General features: G+C 39.0%; 1 protein-coding gene across 8 annotated transcripts in view; it reads left to right on the plus strand.

Moving 5' to 3' along the window:
- Positions 1 to 23,447, plus strand: part of MYO1D (myosin ID) — a 383,024-nt gene that overhangs the window by 138,610 nt on the left and 220,967 nt on the right. For 4 of the 8 annotated variants that reach the window (XM_055101291.2, XM_063599124.1, XM_034942108.3 and 1 more), the window contains exons 15-16: positions 9,708 to 9,728; positions 16,136 to 16,302. In XM_055101291.2, the coding sequence (XP_054957266.1) occupies positions 9,708 to 9,728; positions 16,136 to 16,302 (188 nt within the window). The remainder of the gene's footprint in view (positions 1 to 9,707; positions 9,729 to 16,135; positions 16,303 to 23,447) is intronic. The other 4 variants (XM_063599125.1, XM_063599126.1, XM_034942110.3 and 1 more) reach the window with 1 other exon arrangement.

Raw genomic sequence — 23,447 nt, forward strand, 5'->3', positions numbered from 1 at the left:
TTCTTTAAGGACTAATACTATTTGATAACTTTTGTCTGTTTTTTCCCTTAAAGAACATATTTCTACCCCTAACTGCTGCTGTTGGCAAGTTTGATAAATTAGGCAGCATTCTGAGCCATGTTATTTTTAGTTTCTTCATTTTTATCTTTCTCTTCTGGTGCTTCTCCTATGTAGTTTCTTCTTCGTTATCTTTTTTTAAAAAATCAACTTCCTCTCTAAGAATTTGAATCCATACTGTTTCTGGTTACTTCACTATAGATAAATTAGGCAAATGCCACAGGAACACATCTGTGCGGTCGCTTTCTATCTCCTTTTGTCAGGATTCTTTGGCCTCAAGTGACCGCATATGAGCACAATTTGTTGGCTTATATAATCAAACCTCCAGAAAGGCAGGGGTAAGGACACTGGCACTGGAGGCTGGAATGCCGTTAGGACTCTTCACTCTTGTATCTCAGCTTTTCTTTGCATGTCAACTGCAGCCTGCTTCATCCAGCAAGAAGAAAAGTGAACCTGGAAGGAAGACACAGGACACAAGAAACAGTTGAACACTGAATTTCATGAAAGACTTTTAAGTATTCAGTTAACTACAGTTAGTCAATTAACTAGAAAAAGAATTGTTTTGTTTTCTAAACTTGGTAGTTAATGTGCCATATAAAGAAATAAAAATTCTAGAACCTTCTATAATTTCTGTATCAGAAATTGCATTCAACTTCTAATAAAACAGATCCCTGAATTAGTAGCTTAAATAAGAGAGACATTTATTACTCTCTCCTATAAATGAAGTATAGAAGAAGGCATCCCAGGACTGGTATGGCAGCTCCAAAGTTATTAGAGACCCAAGTTCTTTCTGTCCTTCCGCTCTACCATCCTAGTGCTTGGCACCGAACCTCCTGGTCCATGATGGCAGCTGGAACTTCCTTCTTTTTAAAGAGACTTCCTGGAAGTTTGACACACTTTAGCTACACCCCATTTGCTATATAGAGTTGTCAGGGAAGCTGGGAAGGACATTTTCATTCTGGTCAGCAGTGCACTCAGCTAGCAATAAGAATTCTGTTTTAAAGTAAGAAAAAGATACTGGACATAAAGTAGGGAACTAGCCTAGCAATCTCTGCTACAGCTTCCCAATCCATGTGTGTATGGAGGTCAGGGGAGAAGAGAGGGAGCAGAGATAAGCAGAAGAATATAGACAACTTATCAGTACAATAGAAGGCAAGAAGGTAAAGCCAGACTGAGGGGTTCTAGAGGACAGCAGGAAAAAAAAAAGAGTTGCATTTAGAACAAAATAATATGATAGAAATAAATCTAAATAATTGGTATTCATCATAATGTAAATAGACTAAGCAGACTAGATAGGTGGAAAATCCAGCTATATGCTCCTTAGAGGAGACACACATAAATAACACTATGCAGAAAGCTCAAAAACAAAGACGTAGAAAGATATCAAGCCACCTCTCACCAAAAACGGTTAAAAGCAACATTCATGTGAAAGAACATAGAATTTAAGAAAGCAAGTATTAATACAGATAAACTAGTGATATCAAAATTATCCAAGGCAAGCCATGTTGAACTAACATGGTACCCAACAACATACCCATGCTTCTTGTAAATTCTATAAAGAAAAAAAAAAACCTGAAAAATTTTAAAGGAAAAATTGACAAGTCCACCATCATAGTGGGAGATTTTAAACCAGTGCTGTCAGAAAGATAAATGATAGATGAAGCAGACAAAAATGTTAGTGAGAATGCAGAAGCTTTGAAAACCAAATTTAAACTTTATCTAATAGATCAAAGGAACCCCGTACCCAGAGAATAGGAAATACATATGCCTTTAAAGTATACATTGAGGCCAGACATGGTGGCTTACACCTGTAATCCCAGCACTTTGGGAGGCCAAGGTGGGAGGATCACTTGAGGTCAAGAGTTCAAGACCAGCCTGTCCAGCATAGTGAAACCCTGTCTCTAATAAAAATACAAAAATTAGCTGGGCATGGTGGCCTGTTGTCCCAGCTACTCGGGAGGCTGAGGCAGGAGAATCACTTGAACCCAGGAGGTGGAGATAGCAGTGAGCAAGATGGTGCCAATGCATTCCAGCCTGGGCAACAGAGCGAGACTCCATCTCAAAAAAATAATAAAATAAAGTATACATGGAACATTTACAAGAATTGACCACATAATAGATGACAAAGGAAACCATTTTGGGTTCGTGTGTGTGTGTGTGTGTGTGTGTGTGTGTGTGTGTGTGTGTGTTCAGATGGAATCTTGCTTTGTTGCCCAGGTTGGAGTGCCATGGTGCGATCTCAGCTCACTGCAACCTCTCTGCCTCCTGGGTTCAAGCAATTCTCACACCTCAGCCTCCTGAGTAGCTGGGATTACAGGTGTGTGCCACCACACCCGGCTAAATTTTTTTTTTTTGTATTTTTAGTACAGATGGGGTTTCACCATGTTGACCAGGTTGGTCTTGAACTCCTGATCTCAGGTCGTCCACCCACCTCGGCCTCCTAAAGCGCTGGGATTACAGATGTGAGCCACCATGCTCAGCCATCTCAGCTATTTTGAAGAAGTGCATATACAGATACAGTTTTCATCTTCAAAGCAAGTAAAATAAAAATCAGCATTAAAAAAATGTAATATGTTTTGGAACTTTAAAACTACTCTCCTAAACAGGTCATAGTTTGAAGAAGAAATCACAATGGAAATTACAAAATGTTAGGAAGTGCATGACAAAAAATTTGTCAGAATTTATAGAATACTGCTAAAGTGATCCATTTGTTATGCCTTTGTAAAATAACAAGAAAGACTGAAAAGTTAATGAGCTAAGCGCAACTTAAGAAGCCAGAAAAGGAACTCCAAAGAAAACCTGAAGAAAGAAGTAAGAAAATATTTTTTAAAATAGTAAAACTTTAAAGTAATGGAACAAAAAAGTAATCAATAAGACCTCTAATAAAGCTGATAAATTAAAAAATTATGAACAAAAAAAGGGCTATTACTGTGCAGACATTATGGAGATTTTTTTAAAGTATCAGAATATTATGGATAACTATATGCCAATGAATTTGAAAATGTAGATGGTTTTCTAGAAAAAAAAAGTTATCAAAATTAATTCAAGAAGAAAAGGGCAACCTGAATATATCAGTAACCTTAAAGAATCCGAATAACTGATGATAAATCCACCTTTTCCCAACGTTGCCAAGGACATCAGATCTAGATGGTTTTACAAATCAGTTTTATAAAACCTTTGTGGAGCCATTAATCCCTATCATATGGAAACTGTTTTGGAGGGTGGGAAGAAGAGAGGCAACTACTCAACTCATTTAATGAGATTAATATTACCTTAATACAAGCTTAATATGAGAAAATAAAATTAGAGATCAATTTAACTTAGAAACATAGATGTAAAGACCTCAAAAATATATGAATAATGCATTTTCTGGCAACATGGTGAATGAGGTGCCCACTAAAGCCAACTGAAAACAACTAAAATGTTAGATAAAATATAAAAATCAACATCTTGAATCTAGCCATGAACTAACGAAAAGTAAGAAATATACAAGCCAGGAGCTGAGTGAATACAGAAGTTAACTGAGTGAAGGAAAAAACCCCTAAAGCTGCCCCTCACCCTGTGGGGATTTGTTGAAGTGGGTAACTTTGCATATAGTTATTCAAGGATGGGTCTTTGAAGTGAAGCCCAGGGCCTGCCCAAAGTAGGGTATCTAATAAGGAATTCTGTGCACACACACACACAATGGTGAGTCTTTAAAGGGCTACATGTAGAGTGAACTAGAAGTAATTCCCCATTATCAGTAAGGAAAACTGCCTGTCTTGGTCCTTGGCACTCAGCCATGGGTGGAGGGGGTGTGAATCTCTCTTGGGAATTTATAATCATAAGTGAGCTTTTAGGTGGTTTGCAACCCAAACTCATACTAGCTGGGTAGCTTGAAAAAGCCTCAGACTGACAATTTGATTAAAGGTGGTCCAGGTCTTATAATTGCCCCAGGCATCTGAAAAAAGCAAGTAAAACTGTTTTCCTTAGGAAACTGTCTTCATACTGTCACAGAATCCTTGGAGTGTCACTTTTCTCGCCAGAAACCTTTGTGCCTGGTGGTGCCTTTGCCTGAGTTTTGCTCAAGCCTGCCAGGCTTGTTCCACCTACTCAGCCTTGCAGGCTGCACTCAGCTTGCCCTACCAGCCTGGATTCCACACCTGCCAAGGGTGAGCCAGGCACAGAATGGCAAGGGGAGTGTGAATGAGCGAGCATAAGGTCCAGCCACTGCACACAGCCAAGCACACAGGCTGCAGCAGGGCAGGCAGCTCCAGGTGCCGGCACAGACACTGGTTCCTTGTGAGGCTGTGGCTGGACCAGGCATACTGCAAGCAGCTTCCATGGCTGGCACTGGGGAATGCAGTGGTGCCCAGAAGCTTGGAAATACCAGGAACTGCAGAGCCCCAAAGAGAGTATATCAGCCCTGGCTTGGGGAGCTCCTAGGTCTGGGCTCCCTGAAGGGCCACAGCTCTTCTCCTTCTCTCTTCACTCCTCGTCACCCACAACGTGGCAAGCAAAGGGCATGTTTCAGCCCTGTTTGTGTTACAGCTCTTTTAGCCCTGCCATTCAGTGGATTCTGAGTTGTTGTCCTGTGTCCAGGAAGAATGAGGTATGCATACAAATAGAGGGTGAGCAAGGCAAAGAGGTGCTTTATTGGGTGACTGAACAGCTCAGAAGAGACTCTCAGTGGGTAGCTCCTCTCTGCAGTCAGGTCCTCCCATTGTCTACTCATCTCTCAGCATAGAGGAGACCAGCAGTATGAAGCTAGCTCCTCTCTGCAGGCAGGTCGTCCCATCATCTGCTCAGCTCTCAGCAGAGAGGAGACCCATGGTGGGTAGCTCCTCTCCACAGGCAGGTTATCCCATTGTCTGCCTGAGTCTGGCTGAGTCTGGGGTTTTTATGGGCTTCGGAGGAGGGGAAGTGTGTGCTGATTGGTCTATAGGCAGGCCTGGAAAAAGCACTATAAGTTCTCACTCTGGACCATGGAACTGGCAGTCTGGCCCAAAGGTGGGATTTCACCAGCGACCCACCCCTTTCTGCCCAGGCACCTGTCTGCCTCCTGCCACCATTAACCTGCCATCCACAGCGCCCACAGAGTCCAGACTGTTTGTGCCAAGGGGTGCCTCCAGGCCCACACCAAGCAGCCCTCAGCACCCCGTTGGCCTTCCGCTGTGCTCTTCGGCATCCAAAGTCTGAAGGGGGCCAAGGTAGCAGGGGGCTGGCATGTCAGCACTGCCCCAAGTGTGCGCATACCCAGCTGGGTTGCAACAGTGCCCAGGCTCAGCCTCAACTTTGCTCTGAAATCAGAGTGGGCGCCAAGACCAGGGAGAGGCCAGACGTTGGGAGCAGCACATCCAAGCCAACAGGGGCAGGGGAGCTTCCCATGTTCCCAGGAGTGCAGAGGTACCCAGGTCTACAGCCATGGCTGGGCGGTTATGGCTTCACCCAGGAGGTTGGGGCTCCTGCCTGCTCCCAGCCCCCAAGAGCACAGGGATGCCTGGGTCCTGCACCGTAGCTGGGCGGCCACAGCTGCGCCCAGGAAGCGCAATGATCCCACCCAGCCAACTTGGAAGGGGGCAGGGCTTCCACCTGTTCCTGGCTACTGCCAGCTCCACGGAGCACACAACCCCAGATGTACCTCCCCCACTGCAGCCAGCATCATGGCAGCAGCTGCTCCAGATGGGCCACCAATACCAGACCTTAAAGAATTTCCACAAAGCTCTAAGGAAAATTTGCTCACAGTAAAGAATCACTACAAGATACTGTAAGTAAAAGGCAACCTTAAACAACAAACAGCAGGTTCAGACTCTTGAAAACTTCTGATACAGAAATGATCAGAAAGGGAATATGAGAATGCTTAATATACATCAAGAAATGAAAGGCCTGAAAATGAGAGAGAACAAGCAACTAGACAATTGATAGAAATAAAAACTAAGTAATTAAAATTAAAAATTCAATGGATAGGTTTAACATCAGTTTACATAAAGCTGAAGAGAAAGTAGTGAAATGAAAATAAGAACTGAAGGATTATCCAGAATTCCACTTAGACTAAGAAATGAAACATATAAAAGAAACATTAAGACACATGGGGGCTGGTGGCTCACGCCTGTAATCCCAGCACTTTGGGAGGCCGAGGCGAGCAGATCACAAGGTCAGGAGATCAAGACCATTCTGGCTAACACGGTGAAACCCTGTCTCTACTAAAAATACAAAAAAATTAGCTGGGTGTGGTGGCATGCACATGTAATCCCAGCTACTCAGAAGGCTGAGGAAGGAGAATCGCTTGAACCTGGGAGGCAGAGGTTGCAGTGAGCCAAAATTGTGCCACTGCACTCCTGCCTGGGCGACAGAGCAAGACTGTCTCTGAAAAAAAAAAAAAAAAAGACACGTGGAAGAGAAAATAAAGTGGTCAAACATGTATCTTATCAGAGTTATAGAAGAGAAAATGGATAGAACAATATTTGAAGAAATATTCCTGAGAATTTCAAGAATATTGAAGGACTTAACAGAATCAGGAAGCCCAATGAATCTGAAGTTGGAAAAATTAAAAGAAATCTGCATATAGACACCTAGTAAAATCCTAGAACATTAAAGACAAAGAAAATATCTTAAAAGCAGCCAGAGAAAAGACAGATTAGATTCAAAAGTATGACAATTAGGCTGAGAAAATAAACGTAAACCAAAATTCTATACCCAGGGAATACATTTTTTCCAGAACAAAGGCACAATAAAGAATCTTTCTGAAAAACAAAAACCAAAAACAGAGAGTTTATCAACCTCACTTAAGGAGATTCTAAAAGATATTCATCAGACAATAGGAAGAGTATACTAAATGAAACTCTGAAATGCAAAAAGAAAAGAAGAGCAAAGAATTGGTAAATATGTAGATGCATGTAAATGAACTCTGTAAAATAATATTTTGTGGAATGGAAAATACAGACTAGAGTTATCACAGTAACAATTGCATATCAATTAGAAGAGCAGGTAATTGTAATTCCAGTGTTTAAGGTCCTTAGTTCAGAAAAAAATAATAAAAATATTGTTTAACGTTCAACTCTGATGAGTTAAAAATACATGTGAAAATTTTCTAACATAATCATTGAAAATAGTAGAAAATAGAGGTTATAAATTCCAAACTAGTAGAGAAGGAAAAAAAAAAAAACAGAATAAAAACAAAGAATCCTCACTGCCCCCAAAACAAAAACATAAAAAAGAAGAAACAAAAGAACATGGGAAAGCTGGATATTTGGTAGAAACAAATATAAATATATTAGTAATTACATTGAATGTAAATGGATAAAAACCAATTCAGATTGAAGAAAAAGAATCCAGATATATGCTATTTATTAGTGACACCCGTAAGGAAATAGAACAACTGAAAGTTTATATCAGTTCGACAGTCTGGGATCACCTTTATCCCATTTCAGGGCCTGTAGTAGCTCAGTGTTGGGCTGTCGTCCATTCACCTTTATCTCCCTGGTTTAGCTATTCAGGATTCCAGACCAAACTACAGTCCCTCATCCAAGACCCCAGATTCTAACTTTGGTACCCAAGTCCCATGAGAGCCAGAAGCTATGTTCAGCCTTATGACTGTCTTTTCCATGTCAACAGTAGCTTCTAAGACAAAAACAACCATGAGATGTAGGCTCACTCAACTTGATTTTAGTTTTCGGATTTTGGCCAGGTCTTTCCTCACTGTCTTATTAGCTCCGAGATGCACTTACCAAAACCTTTTCCCCATATTTTGTCTAGCACTTTTTTTTTAGTAACTTCATCAGGAAGATTGATAAGTATTACCTAGTCCTCCATTACCAGAAGTAGACGTCCCTGGCTCCTCACTTTCACAGAGTCCATAGTGCCTTCAGGTCATGACTTGTGTCCCCACCCAGATTGTAAATCTTTTGAATCTAGAGAATGGGTTTTGTTAATTTTATGTATTAATACCTAATAAGGTACTAAAACAGATTGTCAGTAAATTATGAAATGAACTTGAATTTGCTATGACTATTTGACAGTGTTCAAAGCAAGTTAAATAGAGGTATATTTAGATAGTGTAGTCTAGCTAATCTATATACTGATTGGTGTACTTTCACAAATGGTGTTTTTTTTCCTGTAAAATATATAGGGAGAGACAGGTGAAAAAGTTCAAGAGAATAAGATCACTATTAACTTTTGCAATTTAACCTTTATAAGACACTCTGAATTTGCCAAATTTAGGATTTCTTAGGCTGAGTCAGTCTGGATATTTATAAATGAGAGAGGAGGCGGCATTTATAAATTGAGACAGAATGCTGATTAAATATAGAGAAAGTATTCCCACTAGATTCCTTATCCAAAGACTTTTATATCACTAAACAGGATGAAAGGGCTTCCCCCCATGTCTTAGTTGGTTGTTAGTGTCTCATCCAATATTGCCACTTCCTATGCGTAATCACTCAGTACTGGTAATATTCCATTCAACTGTTTTCTGGTTAATAAAGTTATATTAATACTCTTCATATGATGCCTTATAAGATTGCGTTGCCTACATGATTTTATACATTATTCAGTCCAAAATGTTTTCCAAATCACATTGTAATTTCCTTTTTGACCTAAGGTTTAGTTGTTCAGAAGTATTTTTCTTAATTTTCAACATATAGGATTTTCTCATTATCTTTTTGCTCTTGATTTCTAGCTTAGTCTTATTTCATCAGAAGACATACTCTGTGTGGTTTCAATTTTTAGAAATTTGCTAAATTTGCTTTATGTATATGTTTTGTTTGTCTTTAAAAAATAATTTGCAGCCGGGCGCGGTGGCTCACACCTGTAATCCCAGCACTTTGGGAGTCCAAGGTGGGCAGATCACAAGATCGGGAGTTCAAGACCAGCCTGGCCAACATAGTGAAACCCTGTCTCTACTAAAAGTACAAAAAATTAGCCAGGCATGGTGGTGTGCACCTGTAATCCCAGCTATTCGGGAGGCTGAGGCAGGAGAATCATGTGAACCTAGGAGTCCGAGGTTGCAGTGAGCTGAGATCACGCCATTGCACTCCAGCCTGGGTGACGGTGTGAGACTGTCTCAAAAAAAAAAAAAAAAATTGCATTCAATATTCTATACAAGTCCATTAGGTCAAGTTTGCTAATAATATTGTTCAACTTTTCTATTTTCTTCCTGACTTCTTTGTTTTGTAAACATTGAAAGGTGTTTTAAACTCTGCCTTGATTCTGAATTTATCTACTTGTCCTCATTGTACCTTTGATTTTTTGTGTAAATATTTAGAGAATTTGTTAGGCTCATTCAAGTTAGAACTGTTATATCTTCCTGGTGTTTGAGTCATTTATCATTATGAAACATCTCTATTTCCATATTGCTTTTTGCCTTGAAATCTGCTTTGCATGAATAATATAGCTATGCCAGCTTTTCTTTTGGCTAGAGTTTGCATGGTATATCTTTTTCATCCTTTTACTTTCAATCTTTCTATATCCTTATGTTTCAAGTGTGTCTCTCATAAGTAGCATATAGTTAGCTTTGATATTTTTAATCCAGTCTGACAATTTTTGTCTTTTGAATAAATCATTTAGTTCATTTACTTTTAATATAGTGTGTGTTGCATTTAAATCAGGCATCTTGTTAATGCTTCTATTTGACTCTTCTGTATTTATTTTCTTTTTTTCTGTATTTCTTTTAGATTGATTATTGTGGGAGAAAGGTAAACAAAACTTTATTCCTTCCCCTTGACAGCTTAACCTCAGTTAAATTTCTAGCTCTGTTCCTCTGGCAACCTAGTAAGACATGTATCACTTAACAACATTACTTATGGTCAGAATTATCCCTGTCAGTAAATTGCATCTGTCTTGGGAGAATGATGTCTGGTGGGTTTGATATAATTTGGGTTTGCCTGAGCTTAGTGACTCTTGTATTAGGTCTGTCCTTTGCTGGACCCTTGAAGCTATGTCTTCTGAGCTGTTCTAAGAGATATTTGGTCCTGTGGGGCATGAGGCTTTTAAGCCAAGTTCACCTCGCACACATGTCCAATGTGGATCTCATCTCCTTACACCTAAGCTGTCACTTGACTGCTGTGTGGACTGCTCCAAGGACACTGACGCTACCTGCTAGCAAACCGTGTTCTTGGCCTTTTGAAGAGATTGCTGCCAAATGTGGCCTATGAGTATTCTGAGTCAAAATGTTTAGTTAGACCTAAGATCATACTCTTTCCCCTCCACTGGTGTTGCAAGTATTTTTTATCATTTTATTTATTCTCTTTATTATTTTGGAAGATTTACTTAAATACTGTTATAGTGGTTACTTGACTTATTGCAATATCATTCTTGAATATAAAAATCTAATGTTATTTGGTACTTTTGCCTCCTTCCTAGAAAGTACAAGGCCAATTTAATTCCATTTACCTTCCTCCTAACTTGTATGCTATTTTGGTCATGTATTTTAATTATATACCAAAATAACATGCATGTATTTTAATTATATACCAAAATATATTTGGTCATGTATTTTAATTATATACCAAAATAACATGCATATACACTTTTAAAGCCAGTAAGACATTATTATATCTATTTAGATATAAATATATTTATTATATTAGATATAGATGTTATATCTATATTATCTGTATCTATATTACCTATAGCTATTTATATCTATATTATCTAATATCTATATCTATTATAGCTATTATAGCTATTAGATGATATAGATATAATATATATCTATTTAGATTGTAATTTACATCTATTATATCTATTTATTCACTTGTTTATCTTTTTTTCTCTTCCTATTTTTTTAAAATATATCATGGTTTTATTTTGCCAAGTTACTCATGAAAAGCATGACTTTTTTTCTTTTTCTTTTCTTTTCTTTTTTTTTTTTTGAGACAGGGTCTCACTCTGTCACCCAGACTGGAGTGCATTGGCATGATCTCAGCTCACTGCAACCTCCACCTCCTGGGTTCAAGCAATTCCTGTGCCTCAGCCTCCCAAGTAGCTGGGACTACAGGTGCACGCCACCACACCCGGTTAATTTTTGTATTTTTTGGTAGAGATGGGGTTTCACCATGTTGGCCAGGCTGGTCTCAAACCCCTGACCTCAACTTATCTGCCCACCTTGGCCTCCCAAAGTGCTGGGATTACAGGCGTGAGCCACTGCACCCAACCCCTATATTGTTGACCTTCCATCTGGGATCATTTTCTTCTGCCTTAACCTCACTCTATTATATTTGAAATCTGAGGGTGACAAATGTTGTTTTTGTTTACCAAAAAATATTTCTATACTGTTTTCATTCTTGAAGAATATTTTTGCTCAGTGTAAAATTCTACATTAGCAGTGTCTTTTGGCACTTCAAAGATAATGTTCCTTTGTCTTCTGGATTTCATAGTTTCTTTTGAGAAGTTAGCTGTCAGTCTGTCTCTTTGTTGCTCCTTAAGGTAATCTTTTTTTCCCCTCTGGCTGCTTTGATTTTCAGAAGTTTCACTATGATGTGCTTAGGTGTAGATTTTTTTTTAAATACGCTTGTAGTTTGTAGAATCTCTTCAATTTGTAGCTCCCCCTTTTTTTTTTATCAGTTTTAGCAAGTTCTTTTCAAATATTTCTTCTGTCCCTTCTGTCTCCTCTCCTTTAGAACTCCATCTCACTGTATCTTCTATACCTCTTAGCCTCCCATCTTTATTTTCCATCTTTTTATCTATCCATGCTTCATTCCAGAAAATTTCTTCTCACCTAACTTCTAGTACATTCATTTTTTTTTTCTTCACCTATTTCTTTTTTTTTTTCTTTAAGATGGAGTCTCGCTCTGTTGCCCAGGTTGGAGTGCAGTGGCGCGATCTCAGCTCACTGCAAACTCTGCCTCCCAGGTTCAAGACATTCTCCTGCCTCAGCCTCCTGAGTAAACTGGGATTACAGGAGCGTGCCACCATGCCCAGCTAATTTTTTGTATTTTTAGTAGAAACGGGGTTTCACCATGTTGGCCAGGCTGGTCTCAAACTCCTGACCTCAAGTGATCCACCCGCCTTGGCCTCCTAAAGGGCTGGGATTACAGGCATGAGCCACCACACCTGGCCTTCTTCACCTACTTCTAATCTACTCTTGTACTGATCCACTGAGTTCTTAATTTCCTTTATTATATTTTTCAGTTCTAGGTTTCCATTTGGCTTGGTTCTTTTTCATAGTTTCTGGTTCTATACAAAATTCTCATTATTGTCTTTTGTCACCTTGAACATGGTAAGCATAGTTATTTTAATATCTCTATCTGATAACTCCAGTGTCTGGATACCTGCAGGTTTGTTTATTTTTTTATTTTGTTTTGCTGTTTCTAATTCCAGTTTACTTGGCTACTTACATGTCTGGTTACTTTTTATTTTGTTCCAAATATTATATTTGCAAAATTATCTGCAGAAATAATTGGAGGCCCAAGTTTATGTGATTTTTCTTCAGGGAAGAGTTAATTTTGCTTCTTTTAGTTACCTAAGAACAATAGTATTCCAAATCAGCTATTCCAATTTCAAGGACTTAGGTGATTCAAAGCTGAATTATGGGCTCTGTAAAGGACTGCCTCCTTCTAATTCATCCTTATTCCTGTTGGTGGGATCCTAACCCAAAGTGAGAGGGGTTTACCTGTGTCCCCTCCTTTTCAGGCCTTACTCGCTAATCTTTGTCCCACTAGGCCCATGAAGCTGCCAGAATCACTACTCAGATCCCATCTACCTTCTCTGGAACTGGCAAATTTCCCCAGGAAAAAAAGGCAGCCTCAAACCTGGGTTCTCCTCCACGGTTTTCTTCCTCTCCTGGATTCTGACCCAGTAAATTCTCCGCTGTCTTGTTAGATCTCCCATGTCTTCTGGCAAACGTTTTGTTTATTTTGTTTACCTATTCTAGTTAACCCTCAGCACGGGTGTCAGTTTAAATTACCTAGTCTGTCATTACTCAAAGAAAGCCCCCGTGTCTTCATTTCATAAATTAGCTAATTAGTTCCAGAGAGAATTTACAGCCAAGACTCAAGTGTTCTGATTTTGTACAATGCTTATTCTGTTACACTGGTGCCAAACATGCAGATAAATCTGGTAGCATTTTGGCATTTACTGTGCTCAGTGCCACTTTTCTTGGTTTATTCACCCAAAAGTAAAGGCATTCTATTCCAGCAAACTAGTAGAAAATCCTTAAGTAAACAGTGCCTCCTCCCGACTTCCCCATCCTATTAAGTTTTTTTAAAAACTTACTATAAGCCATTTTTTAAAGTGAGCTACAGTTGTTCCCCCAATATAGATGCTCCACTTGAAAATCATTACAGATTTAGTGAACGTTTGATCACCCATCACTATTTTTAAAGTAGGATTCTGCTTGTGCTTTATAATAAAATATACCAAAATTTAATATCTAATGAAAGGGTTGGTATTCCAGAATAGGGAAGAAGTGTAAGTTATCTATCAATCCATAACAAATCACTGTAAAATATAGTGCTTAAAATAATGGTTCTTTGTCATGATTCAGGGGTTGACTGGGCAGTTCTGCTGGGCTCACCAAGCAGCTGCAGTCAGCTGGGGATAGATAGGCTAAGATGAGCTCACTCAAATGGCGTGCCTGGATGACTGAGCATCTTTTCTTCACGTAGTCTTTAATCCCGGGCTTCTTCACATGGTAGAAGTGGTCCAAGAGGGCAGACCCTCTCGAGGATGGGCTTCCAGAAGTAACCCAGTGTTGCTTCTGCTGCATTCTACTGGTTAAAGCATGTCACAGGCCAAGCCAGATTCGAGAAGTGGTGTAGAGACTCCACCTCTTACTGGGAGGTGGTGCAAGATATTGAGGTCATGTTTTTCCTTCTGCTACAGATGACAAGATGAAAAAGGGCAGGTGTACTAGGCAGAATAATGGCCTCTGCATAGCAACAGCAACTCTCTAACATCAGCTAAGTGTCCTACAATTCAATTCAGTTCTTACACTAACTACCCAGAGTTAGCATTAATCTAAAAAATTAAAGGACAAGGTCCCTAATAAGACTCTCCTTTACTTCAGACACCAGCTGCAAGTGAGGTCCACAGAACACCTGCCCTTATATATAACTTGGGTATAAATTTGAGGATTCCCATGACCCCCCTCTTCAGGTCTGATAATTCACTAGAATGATTCACAGAACTCGGGTCCAAGCGCAGGAGCTTCTGTCCCCCTGGAATCAGGGTGCACCACCCTCTGAGTACATCCATGTGTTCACCAACCAAGAAGCCGTTGTGAGGCTCAGCGTCCTGAGGTTTTGTTTTTTTGTTTTATCAGCGTTTCATCACAAAGGCATGATTGATTAAATCTTTGGTCACATGATTAAGCTTAATCTTTAGTCCCCCTAACCTGCCCAGAGGTCAGGCAGCTGTAAGTTCCAGCACATGACGGAGTTTTCTGGTGACCAGCTCCCATCCTGAAGCTACCTAGATGCCCAGCTATGAGTCACCTCATTGTCATAACTAAGACACTCCTGTCACTGAAGAAATTTCATAAGTTTTTGAAGCGCTATGCCAGAAACCAGGAACAAAGGCTGGTAGATAATATTTTTTATTCTTACTATTACTATACCATAGTCATCCCAGATGTCCACATCCTAATCCCCAGAACCTATGAACATGATATGTGCTGTGGCAAGGTGGAATTAAGGTTGCAGATGGAGATAAGGCTACTAATAAATGGGCCTGAAAATAAGGGCTTATCCTCCATTACCCAAGTGAGCCCAGTGCTATCACGAGTCCTTCAGTGGGAAGGAGGGAAGCAGAAAAGTCAGAACGAAGAGGTGACATCATAAAAGACTCAACTGGCCATTGCTGGCTTTGAAGATGGAAGGGGGCCACCAGCCAAGGAATGTGGGCAGCCTCCAGAAGCTGGAAAATATGAGAAAATGGGTTTTCTTCTGGAGCTCCCAAAAACACCAACCCTGCTGACACATTGACTTTTGACTCAGTTAAACCTATTTCAGACTTCTGACCTCCAGAAATGTGAGATAATAAAACTGTGTTGTTTTAATATACTAGATTTATGATAATCTGCTATAGCAGCCAATAGGAAACTAATACAGCAGGGCCTAGAAAAAGGCAAAAAATGGCATTACCTTTCACCATGTAGGACAGCATGATAAATGTACTATCGGAGTTTCTTTTTTTAGGTGTTGAAAACTGTTATTCTGTTCAAAATGCAAGTAGATTTACATCCTTCAAATCTCTCCTACTTCTTAAATTATTTACTACCCGTTTCTACTTCTAGCCCTCAGCGGAGCTCAAAACTGCCTAATTTAACTACAGAGTATTCTGTATCTTAATCAAAGTGCATCTGTGTGTGTCTGATAGATAACAGATTCAGAGAAGAAAAAGAAATTCTTTACACTTGTAGGATACATTTGACCTCATTGATTCATCCAGTGATAATTTATTCATTATCTTCAGTGTACCAGGATCTATGCCAAGCATGGTTTTATATTTAAAAGGGGTTATGATCTAATATGTAGTATAAAACTTAATTGGCACAGAGGGAAGGATTGCTAGCTGAGCTCCTTCATAGAATCAGTGATGCCTGTAGGTGGTTTTGGAACTTCTCTACTTACCCGTGAAGTTTAATCTCTTTTCCGAAAGTACAAACTAATGCAATAATATTAATAATGATGGCTGACACTTAAGGAGCACTTACTGTATACCAGAGCTGTCCGTCCCTGTCATTCCTTAACATAATATTAACATTAACAAAGAATGTCCTTTTACATTCTCCATCCATTTTCATCGTTAGCTGCTGCCTTTTTCTATTGAATTACTCCTTCAGCTGCTTTAACCTTGTTTTCATAAATACACAGAAACTCGATCTTTACGTCTCTGTTATTTACTTCCTAGTTTTATCCCTTTTCTACTATTCCTAATAAACCCTAAAACATAATTAAACAAAAATTTGGCTGAATGTATGAGAACTTCTAACCTTGAATTGAAGGAGAAAGGAAGAATAACTACTTTATTCACAAGTGTATGCCTGAGAAATTAGAGGCACTGAGCTTAACTTGACACAATTAACACTAATTACATGTTAGTGTCCCTAGCTGGGAATTTTTCTCCAGTGAAATTACCATTTGCTGATTTATTTCTTTAGGAACCATATTACGTTCGTTGCATCAAACCCAATGACAAGAAATCTCCACAGATATTTGATGATGAACGCTGCCGGCACCAAGTAGAATATCTTGGACTACTGGAAAATGTGAGAGTGCGTCGGGCAGGATTTGCCTTCCGCCAGACATACGAGAAGTTTCTTCACAGGTGAGAATAGACTCGTCAGAGAGGCCTAGTTCACTGAGAATAAGGGAGTCCTCCCCGTACAATAGTGCATCAGCACATATTAGGCAATCTATAAATATTTGTTGGATGAACAAAAGAGCTGAGGAAATTACAAATATGAAAGACTTTCCCAGTTTCAACATGAGTCCCTGAATTCATGGTTTATGGACCATGAAAAAGTTTCAGCCTTTTGGGAGGAAATACTGGCATATAGCATAGCAGAAAGAGCACTGATCTGAAATCACATTGTGGGTGGAATTCTGATTATGCCACTTACTTGCTGCTTGATCATGGGCCAGAAATTTAACTTCTATGACCCTGTTTTTGCATCTGTGAAATAAGTAAAATAACATTTCATAGGACTGTTATGAGAAATTAACCTAAGTAAAAAGCCTAGATTCCTGGTACATCATAGCTATTTAATTAACGCTGCCTATCATTACTGGTGTCAGTAATTATCATAATAATAAAATATTAAGGAGTTAAGCATGGAGGACCTGAAATCAGTCTGCCTGGTTTGATTCCTGGCTCTGTCATTTTTCAGTTGTGTGACTTTGGACAAATTACATACCCTGTTTCCTCATGTGTAAAATGGGGATAATAATAATAACTACCTTGAAGCATTGCTAGAGGGTTAAATAAGATAATATATACAAAGCACTTGGAATAGTAGTACCTCCGTATAGTAATCACTCAATAAGTGTAATATATTGTTGCTATTGTTAATTTATTGTTGATAATGTTGCTTAATGATACATGTCATATAAAAAAGATAATGATAATTGATAACTTGGAATCACAAGAATGCTTTAAATTCCATTTGTTTTAAAACATTTATTGAACATTTTCTATAATCTCGACTATAGATTTCCCCCAAAAAATGAATAAATATAAATTTACATAAAATATAAATAAGAAAAATGCAGAAAATTAAAATACTTTAGATTAGTTGGTCAAAAAAGAGTCTCTAAGTAGCTGACAATGACAGGAAGCAGCCAGCCATACAAAGATCAGAGCAAAGAGAAGGTGGGGCAGAGGGAACAGCCAGGGAAAAGGCTCTATTGTGGTAGTAAGTGAGGCATTTTAGATGCCAAATGTAGTCCATTGTGGTTGGAGGACACTGACAGGACAGTGGTGTGAGATGAGATCAGAGAGATGGACAAGAGCCAAATCATGTCAAACTTTGTAATCAGACTAAACTATTTAGATTTTGGCTAGGCGTGATTTAAAAAACAAAGAAAGAAACAAAACCATTGGTGGATTTTAAGCATGGAATTACATAACCTTATGGATGTCTTAAAGGAATCACTGTGGCTACTGTGTGAGTAGAAGGCAAGGAGATGTTGGCCGGGCGCAGTGGCTCACATCTGTAATCCCAGCACTTTGGGAGGCTGAGGTGGGCAGATCATGAGGTCAGGAGATCTAAACCATCCTGGCTAACAAGGTGAAACCCCATCTCTACTAAAAATACAAAAAATTAGCCGGGCGTGGTGGCGGGCACCTGTAGTCCCAGCTACTCGGGGAGGCTGAGGCAGGAGAATGGCCTGAACCTGGGAGGCGGAGCTTGCAGTGAGCCAAGATCATGCCACTGCACTCCAGCCTGGGCAACAGAGCGAGACTCCGTCTCAAAAAAAAAAAAAAAAGGGGGCAAGGAGATGTTTAAGGATGCTATTGCAGGAGTCCAGGAAACAGGGCTTGATGATAGTGCCTTCAGTAAGGGACTATTATAGATATGAGAGCAGTGGACAGATTTGGGATATGTTTGAGGGATAAAGTTGACAAGACTCTCTCATGGATTGGATATGATGAAATAGGAATAAAGAGGAATGAAGGATGAAAATTATATTTTGGCTTGAGCATCTAGGTAAGCGCAGTACCATTTGCTGAGATAAAATTGGGTAAAATAATTTTGAGGAACAGGATGTGGAACAGGAGTAAAGATGGAATCAAGATTATTCTCTTGACTATGTTAACTTTGACACATCTCTATGTTCACTTTGAAATGCCTACTAAATATCTAGGCAGAAATATTAAGCCATTAGACTTTCATACCTGGAGTTCTGGAAAGAAGTTTAGGCTGCAAATAAGAGATTTTGGAGTCACTGGTAACATAGATTACATAGAAAGTCTCGGGACTGGATAGTGAAGAGGAGGAGGTCCATGACAATGTTTAGATTTGTGGTCTGGCATGAAAGAACCAGCAAAGATAAGAGAAGCAGCAACCAATAAGGTAGAAGAAAAACCAGAAGAGGATTATGTCAGAGAAGCCAAGAGAAGATGGCCTTTTTTTTCTTTTTTTGACAGGGTCTTGCTCTGTCACCCAAGCTGGAGTACAGTGGCGCCATCTCAGCTCACTGCAGCTCCACCTTCCGGGTTCAAGCGATTCTCCCACCCCAGCCTCCCAAATAGCTGGGATTATAGGGGCGTGTCACCACACCCAGCTAATTTTTTTTTCATTTTTAATAGAGACAGAGTTTCACCATGTTGGCCAGGCTGGTCTCAACCTCCTGACCCCAGGTGATCCACCCGCCTCAGCCTCCCAAAGTGCTGGGATTATAGGCATGAGCCACCGTGCCCAGCCAGAAGATGGCATTTTAAGAAGAAAAGTGTAGCAACTTTATGCTGCCCTTTATATGAAGTTCAAGAGCAGGCAAAACTAATTTATGGTGATAGAAATCAGAATAGTGGTTAGCTATTTGTATGGCAGACTAGAAAGCAGAATGGGGGAACTCTCTGAGATGATATATCTTGATCAGGGTGTCGGTTTCATGAGTATACACATTTGTCAGAACTTACTGAATTATATACTTAAGTGTGTATATTTTAGTGTATGTAAATTTGATCACAATTTTTAAAATGTTTTTTAAAAACTAAACTTTTTTAAAAAGTAAATTAGTGGGCCAGAGGATCAAGCTGAAGTCTTGTTCCAGATCTCATCACAAAGAAAAAAAGATGGGAAGTATTAAACAAAGGTCTAGCCGCATGTAAGGTTGATCCAGGAGCAGCAAAACCCATGTAACAGAAGGACTAGAGGAAAGAACACCAAGAATAGGGGAGAGGCACTATTCGAACAGCGGCCAGGGATTTGCATGAACTGAAAAAAGACGAATCTTCAGATTAAAAGGATACACTGACTGTCAAGCATAAGAATTTTTTAAAAACTTAAAAATACATTTGTTCACTTTTAGAATGTTAAAGAAAAATAATTATAGCTCCCAAGAAAAAAAGACAAACTGCCTTTGGGGAGTGAGAATCACGCTGACATCTGGTTCCTCATGAACATTTGATCAAGTAGACGAAGGAGCAAAATGCCTTCACAGTGTAAGGAAAGGGCTTTCATGCCTGGAATTGTATTCTGTGTCAAAATACCATTCAAGAGTGTGAGTAAAATAAACAGCATTTTCTGGCATACCTAGTTTGAGAAAGTTTATTATTCATAGACCCTCTGAAAAATCTTCTAGAGGATATACTTCAGCAAAAAGAAAGATGAATGCAGAAAGGAAACATGTGGCAGGATATATGCAAAAAAGCAACATTGAGCAAAGAAATCTGTAAAACTTTTTGTTAAATCTAAACAAGTACTGATTGTAAGGGTGGGGAAGAAGTCTTTAGTGATAATCTGGAACAAAAATTAAAATGGGAGTGAGAAGTAGAGATAATTAAAGATTTTGTCCTATTTATGGAAAGGATATTATAGACCGTGATTAACTAGACAGGAAAAGAATTACGTGTTGAAATTTTCAAGTGAGTTATAATAATAGTTGTGAATATTTTGAAATGTTTACTGGATGTACTAGATACTGATTTAAACATTTCACATGTAGGAAGTCACTGGAACTGACAACCACTTGAGGAGTATACATTATTCCCCTTTTATGTGGCTCATCCAGTGATGATGAGAGAAAAGATAATATTTTCTACAGTGAATTTTTGCTTTTAGATTCTGCAGATTTTTTGCAAGTAGTTTAGGTTTGAACCTGAATTTTTGCTTGTGACTTTTCTTCATTTTCATTTATTTTACTGAGAAAAGAGAGAAGGATTTAAAACATGCTGATAACCTTAACAGCTACTAAAGTCCTTTAGGGAGGTAAAACTCATTGTCAGAAAGCAGATGAGTTCAACTTTTTAATTAGCGAGTTCAGATTGCTGGTTTGCCAGAGAACCAGGGTCATGCACTTTGCTGGCATGAAACAAGGCAGAGTGCCTCTCGCCTGCCATGGGAGCTGAGCAGTGGGGCTGTAGGATAGCAATCCAGTTTCTGAAGCGTGCCTGAAACAAACAACACCAGCACTACCCATATGATGACCCAGATGTAGACCCCTACTATAGTTTGGTGTAATGAATTTGAGAGGTTTCCGATTTCACTTTTTTTCATGTGACATTGTTTGGTATTACCTCTGTCTTTATATTAAAACTTTTTCGTTTGGCTTTGATCTCTGCCCCCATCTAGCAAGTGAGTAGGCTTTAAATGATTTCTTTTCATTCATTCTGCAAATACCTATTGCCTCATAGTATGGCAGGCAACATGATAGGCACATGGTATATAGTGGGGAACAAAACAAAGTCCCTGCCTTCATATTAGCCACAGACTAGGGAGGGAGACTGACATTAAGCAGATAAACCCACAAATCAGTATGATTACAAGTTGTGATAAATCATGTGAGAAAAGAATAAATAAAACTAGTTGCCTTAGAGAGAATATTGGGGGTAGGGGGTTTGTTGATATACAAAGATCAAGAAAAGACTAAAGGATGAGAAGGAGCCAGACTTTCAAGGACTAGATAAAATGCATTCCGGGCAGTGGGAACAGCATGTGCAAAGACCCTGAAGTAGGAAGGAGGCAACCGCATTACAGAACCCCAAAGAAGTTAACATGATTGATGGATAGTAAGGAAGGAAAGCAGCCAAAGACAAAAATGATTTCAAGCTTTTTAGAAAACTACTCTGACTGATGTATGCAGAATGGATTGGAAAGGAAATGGAAAACAATTTAGGAGTCTGTTGTAAACTAGAAGGTGGCTTGCCTTTGAATTGAAACAATAAAGATGAGGAGAATTGTTAAATATATTTTGGAGGTAGAGTCAATAGGACTTGATGATGGATTAGAAATCATGATAGGGCAGGGAAAGAATGAAAATATTCTCAGGATCCTGGCTTTAGTAACTGGGTAGATTGAGGTAGGAAAGACTGAAGGAGTAATTAAGATGCCTTCAAGACCTGTATAGACATTGGATGTATAAATCTGAAGCTCATAACTGAGGGATAACACACAAATTGAAAATATATGTTTATATTTTATATACTTATAAAATATACATATTTTTGTGTTTATATTTGGAATGTTTTATTAAAAGTAAGTGGACTAGATGAGGTAATGTGGGGAGAGAATACATAGAAAGAAGTCCAGGTCTTAGGCTTGGGACACGCCTGCATTTGGGGGTATAGTAGTAGCCAGAGTAGCCAGAAAATCAGATTGACAAGATATATCCAGAGAGGCAGAAGGAGAGCATGCTGTCATGGAATCTAAGAAAAGAGATATGTCAAGAAGAAGGAAGTAATTAACTGTAATTAGGGAGTAATTAACAGATGCTTCCTACATATCTACTATCTTAACAAGAAATATGAAAAGCCCTGTGAATGATTTATATTCCTTTGGGTATATACCCAGTAAGGGGATTGCTGGGTCAAATGGCATTTCCGGTTCAAAATCTTTGAGGAATCGCCACACTGTCTTCCACAATGGTTGAACTAATTTACATTCCCACCAATAGTATAAAAGTGTTCCTGTTTCTCTGCAACCTTGCCAGCATTTGTTGTTTCTTGACTTTTTACTAATTGCCATTCTGACTGACGTGAGATGTTATCTCATTGTGGTTTTGATTTGCATTTCTCTAATGATCAGTGATGTTGAGCTATTTTTCATATGTTGGCCGCATGTATGTCTTTTTTTGAGAAGTGTCTGTTTATATCCTTTGCCCACTTTTTAATGGAGTTGTTTGATTTTTTTTTTCTTGTACATTTGCTTAATTTCCTTTTAGATTCTGGATATTAGTCCTTTATCAGATGGATAGATTGCAAAAATTCTCTCCCATTCTGTAAGTTGTCTGTTCGCTCTGATGATAATTTCGTTTGTTGTGTAGAAGCTCTTTAGTTTAATTTGTCATTTTTGCTTTTTTTGCAATTGCTTTTGGTGATTTCATCATGAAGTCTTTGCCCATGCCTGTATCCTGAATGGTATTGCCTAGATTTTCTTCTGGGGTTTTTATGGTTTTGGGTTTTACATTTAAGTCTTTAATCCACCTTGAGTTAGTTTTTGTATAAGGTGTAAGAAAGGGATCCAATTTCAATTTTCTGCATATGGCTAGCCAGTTCTCCCAGCATCATTTATTAAATAGGGAATCCTTTCCCCATTGCTTGTTTTTGTGGATACATGCACAGGTATGTTCATTGCAGCATTATTCACAATAGCAAAGACATGGAATCAACCCAAATGCCCATCAATGATAGACTAGATAAAGAAAATGTGGTACATACACACCATGGAATACTATGCAGCCATAAAAAGGAAAGAGGTAATGCCCTTTGCAGGGACATGGATGGAGCTGGAAGCCACTATCCTCAGCAGACTAACAGAGGAACAGAAAACCAAACCGCACATGTTTGCACTTATAAGTGGGAGCTGAACAATGAGAACACGTGGACATATGGGGGTGAATAACACACACTGGGGCCTGTTGGGGTGGGGGTGGGAGAATGGAGATCATCAGGAAGAATAGCTAATGGATGCTGGGCTTAATACCTAGGTAATGGGCTGATTTGTACAGCAAACCACCATGGCACACATTTGCCTATGTAACAAACCTGCACATCCTACACATGTACCTCAGAACTTAAAAAATAAAATAATTATTAAAAAAAAAAGAAAGAAAAGACATATGAGAAAACTTTAAAGATTCACGTAAGGCACAAAGCAGACTAGATCAAGTGGGAAAACATCTCTTGTTCTTGAATAGGACAACTCAACACCATATAAAAATTAATGGATTCACTGAGTGCAGTGGCTCTTGCCTATAATCCCAGCATTTTGAGAGGCCAAAGCGGGCAGATCACTTGAGGTCAGGAGTTCA

This window comes from Pan paniscus, chromosome 19, assembly GCF_029289425.2.
Source record: "Pan paniscus chromosome 19, NHGRI_mPanPan1-v2.0_pri, whole genome shotgun sequence".
Taxonomy (NCBI): domain Eukaryota; kingdom Metazoa; phylum Chordata; class Mammalia; order Primates; family Hominidae; genus Pan; species Pan paniscus.